The sequence below is a fragment of the Urocitellus parryii genome, chromosome 10 (genome assembly GCF_045843805.1).
Source record: "Urocitellus parryii isolate mUroPar1 chromosome 10, mUroPar1.hap1, whole genome shotgun sequence".
NCBI lineage: Eukaryota > Metazoa > Chordata > Mammalia > Rodentia > Sciuridae > Urocitellus > Urocitellus parryii.
In genome coordinates this window covers 116,620,495-116,627,822 of record NC_135540.1, presented here as the reverse complement: position 1 = coordinate 116,627,822, position 7,328 = coordinate 116,620,495, and the positions used below count along the sequence as shown (strand labels likewise).

At 43.6% G+C, this 7,328-nt stretch overlaps 1 protein-coding gene across 1 annotated transcript in view; it reads left to right on the top strand.

Annotated features, from left to right (window-relative positions):
- Positions 1-459: 459 nt before the first annotated feature.
- The window catches only part of Nwd2 (NACHT and WD repeat domain containing 2), a 147,778-nt gene continuing 140,909 nt past the window's right edge, over positions 460-7,328 (top strand). Inside the window, exon 1 of the mRNA XM_026385210.2 lies at positions 460-610. Within this exon, the coding sequence (XP_026240995.2) occupies positions 460-610 (151 nt within the window). The remainder of the gene's footprint in view (positions 611-7,328) is intronic.

Genomic DNA, 7,328 nt, shown 5'->3' with positions numbered 1-7,328 from the left:
GCTGCGCAAAAGGCGGGTTCCGACCAACTCCGGACACCTTTCCCTAAAGTTTGATCTGTTCTCTTCGCCCGCCCAATCCTCGCCGCCTGGCGGCCCCCTCCTCCCACGGAGGGTGCGGGTGGGGAGATGGCCGCTGGCTCTCCCCAGCGCAAACGGGCGCTGTGCGCGTAGCCGCCGCCACGCTGACCTCCAGCTCCCGCCGGCTGCCGAGCTGAGTCCTGGCAGCGAGAGAAGGCAGTTGCCCTGAGGGGCTGAAGGCGGCGACGACTGGGGCCCTAGGGTCTATATGGCCGCTCCCTGCGGGCGGGTGGTGTGTGCCACGGAGCTCGCCTACAGCGCCTCGGGCTCAGAGCCGCTCTGAGCCTCGCCGCCTGCGGACAACGACAAAGCCGCTTCCCGGAGCCGCGGGCAGGAACCCGAGGAGCAGGAGGTGGTGGCGGCCGTTCCTCCCAGAGGGCGATGTGGCCGGCCGGCGCGGGCACCAAGCTGCCCTGTCCCCGCGATTCTGCACTCCGGCGGGCGGCTTTCTCCGGAAACCTCACGGCCCTGCCTTCTCACCTAGTGCCCGCGGGCCGAAGCGTCCGGGTTTTCATCAGCGCCAACCCTGAAGGTAAGACTCTAGTTGGGGTTTGTAGCTCTGTCTGTCTGCGGGTCCACAGGCGGTAACCAAAGAGTGTGCGGTTGCACAGCCTGGTGCACTGAGCGTCCCCTGAGCTCCCTTCCTCCAGCCAAAGCTGTGGCAGCCCTGAGCGCGTGGGAATTTAATTCGAATTTTTTTTTCTCCTTTCACTGATCAGCTCCCCTGTAGACTTCTCTTAGAACACCTTTACTTTTCCCCGGGGCGAGCTAAGAAACATCTGAGACATTAGGGGGTGCCTTCAACACCACCCCTTACCCCTTTCTTTTAGCGGTTTCTTCTCCGAGGTTATCGCAAACGCAAATAGTAGCTGTTCTTGTTCTCTCCGCTCCGCGGGGTTCCTGAATGGGGGCTTTGCCACTTGTCCTGGCCGAGGAGAAGTGGGGTTGAGGTTCCTGGAAACTCGACTCTTGCTATACCTTGAGGGGCCCAGTAGACCCTTGTGAAAGGAAAGGCCTTGGAGGAGGGGACTAGAGTTCTGGGGTCCCAGGGCGGCTGGCTCTCAGCCCAGCGCCGGTTTCACCGTGGAATTCTCGGGATAAGCTCATCTCCTCTTTTGAGTGCCTGGGCTTGGTGTTCTCAGGTGGACCCCGGCCTACTCAGTCACGTTCCTGATCAAGGCTAACACCTGGTGGACGCTCAGTGAAAACTTGTTGATTTATTGCGTTCTCAATCAGCGGTTTATTGCCGGGTGGTCAGATCCCTGCTCCTCACTACCTTTCAGTTCTCAGTGTTGAATGTTAATTTTGGTTGCAGTGGTGGGGCGGGCGGGAAGGACGCATTTGACTGGGGCTGGATAAAACTGAAGGAATTGTTCATTTTTTAGGAGGAAAAAAAGTTTGATTATAAAAAGAGTTATCTGGACTCGAGTATGAGAGATTTCAAGAATTTAACCTTTTTGAAGCCAGGTATGGTGATTCACTACTGTAATCACAAGCGACTCAGGAGGCTGAAGCAGGAAACCCTGTCTCAAAAAGGTCTGGGGATGTAGCTCAGTGGTAAAGCGCACCTGGAGTCAATCCCCACCACCGCAAAAACGGGGGGGGGGGTAACCTTTTCATACTCTTCAGAAGCCTTGAGTCTTATAAAGTTAAAAAAAAAAGTTTGCATTCAAACTACTGTTGGATGGGATCCTCATTTGAAAGCTCAAGTCTCTGTTGTTTGAGAAAAGCATCCAAAGAGGACCAAGAAAAGTAACTTTCTGGAAAATAATAGCGCCCTCCCCCCCCCCAAAAAAAAAAGCACTATTGGAAGTTTCAAGTAAACTCATAATAAAGGAATGGGAAAGAATCACATTGGTAACACTCATAATAGACTGTATACTTTTAAGGGAGGCTGTGATGTTCTTTCCTTGAGTTTACAACTTCCTCTCACAGAACTTAGGGCTTTCGGTACACTTAAGGAATCATTCTATGTCCAATAGGTCTTCCAGGGTTTTTACCTACATCTGGATTAAATACCCGTGAAGACATACAGGCTGATTTAAGAAAACCTGCAAGTTGTTTTCAGAGTTTTAAAAAACATTTTTAGCAATATTTTAAAAGTGTTTGAGAGAATTATGTTAGAAAACATTTGTTCTTAAATTTTCAATTTTCCCGAGCTTAAAAAAAAAAAATGTTTTGTGGAGTGATTAAATCTGCTAATGTGAAGCCAGCCAAATCGTTGCATCTTTCTCTTAAACTGCTTCTAAAATAGTGAAAATTCTGTGAATACCAGTAGTTGTTTTTTTTTTGCTTAAAATATGCAATTTCTATGATTAAAATGATAATGGATTTGTATTGTTACATTAACTTTAAAAATTCAGTATTAAGCTTATTTTCCTTACCAGTCTTCTGATTCCTAGTTTCTTAAAATTAAAGCTTTAGCATATATCAATTCTAGGAAAGCAAACAGGAGGGAGGTGCCAATGCCTTTTGATTACTGTTTTTTCTGGACAGCTTTAGTACTGATCGGAAAAGACCAGAAATGTGAAGCTTACCTGGGAAGTTTGAATAGGTGAAGGGCCTCACATTTTATCCACATAATCGAGCCAGGGGCATATTGAAGTAAAAAGACAGAGATGGGCATTTTTAATATTGTGAACATAAAGCCTTAAAATCTTTGTAAATGCTCCATCAGAGGCAGCACTTGCTGTAGGATCTTTATGGAAGCAATTTAGCAAGCAAGCAAATGGTTGTATATTGGTAGGATCCAATATTAGATCCTTGGCCAATACTGAAGAGCCTCTCCACTGTCAAATTAAGACAAAGGGCATTATCTCATGCTTCCCAATACAGGCAGAAATCCAATTTATGTTCTAAATAAAAGCTACTTTGTGTTGAAGCCACAGCAATACTTTCAGAATCAAGCAAGACTCTTCCTTAGATTATTGCTTTTAATAGATATTGCTTTACAAGGCTCATATAGAATCTCCCCATCTACAGTGAAGGTGATACATGTCCTCGGAATGAAAAAATTAATTTCCGGTATAACAGCTCATTCAATATTTTAATTTTGATTTCTATCCTCAAACAGCCCTCTGAGTGTGGTGAACTTAGAGGTGTTTTCTCTGTCCTACAGATGACAAAACTAAGGCTGTATCAAGTTAAGCTGCTTTCCTGAATTAATATAGCAGGGTAAAATAGGGTAGAACCTGTAGAACCCTCAAAAACACCTGTCTTGGTGCTCTTTGGTCAGACCCTGTAAATATCTTACACCCACATGGATAAGAGAACAAGCCAGATGTGGTGGGTCAGTGCTGCCCAACATCTTCTGGCTGTCAGGCTGCAAGAGTATGAATAGCTGGAAAGGAACAGGACTTCCTGAGGGCGTGTGCTCCCACTGAGAGGTAGCCATAGAGGCATTTAAGGAATTTTCAGAATGTGCTAAACTCTAATGGACATATTCCTGTCCAAAAATATATTGGCATCTGACCAGTACTCACCACATGGAAGATGCTCAAGTCAGACCTGTGTGGGAGGCAATAGTATTTTCTCAGATTTGCTTAAATGGGTGGGCATTGGACTTCATCGAGTCCAACTTCCCATCCAACATGGGAATCCCATCTGTGGTACTTTTATTAATCCTTGGAGGTTATCTAGTCATTTAGCCACTTGCTGCCAGGATAGCACTTACACCTTCTTAGTGATATTAAATGATATTAAAATACATAAACTCTTTCATAGGTAAAACTAAATTGTGGATGCAAATGGAGAAGAACCCTTCCTGTTGCTGGAGTTCTGAGGGCCCTCCTCCCCTTCCCTACCTCTATTCTAAGCTAATTTTGAGTAAACTGTTAACACAGAAGAAAAGCTAAAATATTGCTTTTTGCCTGGTAAACACTGGTGCTGGTCCATAATCCCTTATCTGTGAAGCCCTAGGTCAGATATGATTTTGGAACCCCCTCTCTCTCTTTCTAAGGAAAATTCTCATATAATGTTTAAAATGTAGGGGCTGGGTTAGTATCCTATGTCAAATATGTCTGTAGGGAATCATGACTTCCCTGTGACCAGTGTTGTACAGAACATCCCATAATTCTGGAAATGCTTTTATGGATTTGATGGCATTAGTCACATGGCTATTGTATATTGACTGATATGACTAAGAATCTGAATATTGAATCTTAATTTTAATTAGTTTAAACTTGAATATGCATAGAACAACTAGTAGCCATCTATCAGTCAGCAAACCTCTAAGTGGATAAAGCTTGTAAGTGACTTCATGTCAGCTAAGGTCAGGTTTAGTAACCAGTTACTTACTTCAGTGGCTTCAGGTTTTGCTGTCAGAAACCTCTCAAAGCTTTAGGGATTTTGGAAATACAGGTAAGTGGTATGGGCCTGCATTGAAGAGTGTGGTTTTAACTCCATGCCAGTGAGTTTACCAGTATTGAATCCCAGAACGACACAGACTTGGTCCTAGACTCTATCAGCAATGGATAGGACACACACCATCTGCTCCTACCTGTGGACAGAATCAGACCTTTTAACTTCCAGATGTGGAGGAGCAAAGAAGAATGGCAAGTTTCCTTGCACAAGAGAAAGGCCTGAGCTATTGTGCTCAGATTTTCCTTTCACCTGCAGCCATCAGATGGAGTCACTTCTCCCCTGCGGAGTAGATGATGCCTTGCCTGTCTGGTGCTCCTATACCAGCGCACCTTCCTGGCATCTGGAGAGAAAAATCCCCCAACATTTATCTTTATGCATTTTTCAGTCCACTCAGATTTCCTCATTCACATCTCTGAGAGTTATGCACTCTAGTCCCCAATATTGATGACCAGATGTTCAGCCTGTTCCACTTAAGTTTCTTTTGTTAGCTTGACTTTGCATCTCCCAGACTCTTTCTTTGCCCTGAGGTCTCATCAGGCTTGAGCTCCATTTTGATGGAAGCCACAATGAAGATGACCTGTTTCTCCTTCATATGTGTATGTGGGTTTAGTGACTTCAACCAGCAGCCGTTGGCTTCTGCTTAGATTCCTAGACAAGGGGTAGAAAGACCTGAATTCACATGAAACCTATCAGTATTCTTGCCTTTCCTAATATCATAATTATTTCCATGAGTCCCTCATTTTTTTTATTGTCTTTGTAAGTATTCAAAAAACAGCAAAATAATATATAGATAGATACATATGTGTATTCACAGGGCCATTTTGATATCCCAAGAGTAGCTTTAAAAGTGGAATCATAAATAGCTACTATTTATCGTAGGTGTGCATAGGACACTTACAATAAGTGAGTTCTGAAATTCTACTTGTGTCTTCTAAGTCCTTGAGCAGACATTTACATAGGAGAAAGTATTAGACACAGGTGTAGGCTTTGGAACCACTCTTCTTGGTTTTGATGCCTCGTGCCATTATTTAACGCAGTGTTTCTTCAGCAAGTTGTTTAACCTCTTTGTTCTTGGGTTCCTGATTTGTGAAAGAGGACAATAGTAGCATCTGCCTCTCAGGGTAGTAAGTAGATTCAGCTAATAGTTGTAAAATACTTAGAATAATGCTAGGAACATGGTAGGTATTAAATGTTTGCCTCTTGTAGCATGATCTTTATTTTCCACTAATATCCAGATACCATGTAGGAGTGTTAATGCAAACATAAACAAGGCATTTCTTACTATCCAGAAATGTAGTCTATGGAAGTATAACTGTTAGAACTCAGTAGTAAAATAAAATGCATTCTAGATCTTTCACAAATTTGGGCGCCTCCTAAAATCACTGTAAGGATTGTAAGAACAAAAGTCGGGCACCACTAGGTATTTAGGTCACACTGCAAATGCTGCCACCCAGAGGGCAGGAAGCTGTATAAGCTGCTGCCATACTGAGTAATGGGCAGCTGGCATCCTTTACAAAACACATCTGCCGCAACCTACCTCAGCCACCACGACTAGTGGCAGAGGATTGTCTGGGTTCCCTTCCCTCCAGCCTTATGCCATTGCATCCCTTTGACAGAACCAGAATTGCATTTGGAACCTGGCAACAAGCAAGTCTAGGACTCTCTAGGCTTCCAGCCTCTGTACTGCCAAGGAAGAGTGGGTGGAAAGGGTAAAGGTTACTCCACATGGAAACACAGCACCTTGCCCAGGAGGAAACGGGCACCATCATTCCTTCAGTGTTCATAAAGCACCATCTCTCTGCGGAATACACACACACACTTGATACCCCAAGAACATCTTTAAAAAGTAAAAGTCTTAAAAGAGAATATACCAAGTTGATTTTTTTTATGGTAAATGGTCGCAATTCCTATAGCTTAGAATATAGCAATAAACAAAACAGACCAGGTCTCTGGTCTTAACAGAGTTTGCATAAATAACATAATACACACAATGAGTGTCCTGCTAAAGGTACGAGCCAGAGCATTCAAGGAGCATCAAGGAGAATTACATAAGCCAGCTCCAGGGATCAGAGGGAAGAGTTGGGAGGGTTCCCTCGATGAACAGAGCCGGGGTGTGGAAACCATTCTACCTGATAATCAAGTAGGCAAAGTGATGATGAGATCTCCACAGGGAACAGAAAAAAAATACTGTCTTTATTATTCAGTAAACAACTTTTATCTCTGAATAAGAACAGAATGAATATCTTGAGATGACACTTAAAATCATGACTTTGACCATACAGGTACACTATATCCAAATAGATTGTGGCTTTATGGTTTAATAAGCCAATAAAAGATAACCTGTGGATCTTTAAAATTGCTGTTACACCATAGGAATGATACCATTTGCCACTTCAAAAGCTGTCTTCAGGTTTCTATTTCATTTCTGTTTCAGTTACCCACTTTAAAACTAAATGGCTCAAAACAATAGCTTATCATTTCTCATAATTCTGTGGTTGGGAACTGGGGCAAGGTTTAGCCAAGTGGCTCTTCAGTTCTACAGGATGTTGAATGGGGTCACATGCTACACTGTTTGGCTAAACATATGCCTGACTGGTCCCTTCTTCACTCGGGCACTTCAGTGACTCTCCATGCCATGTCTGTCTTTCTCTACCCCTTACCCAACTTTTCTCTCATTTTTCAGGACTCCATTCCAAGATTCGGTGTATAGGATTTGGTTTTGTCCAAGAAAGGAAATGGTAGGTTCAAGGTGCAGAAAACTAGACCTCACTTCTTAATGTGAGGCAAGGTATATGCCTACAGGGAAAGGAAGGATTCATGGTGGTCAACTTTCAAAATTACCACCACAACTCCAAAGTCATGTTGATTAATTTCTTTGACCTTCCTTC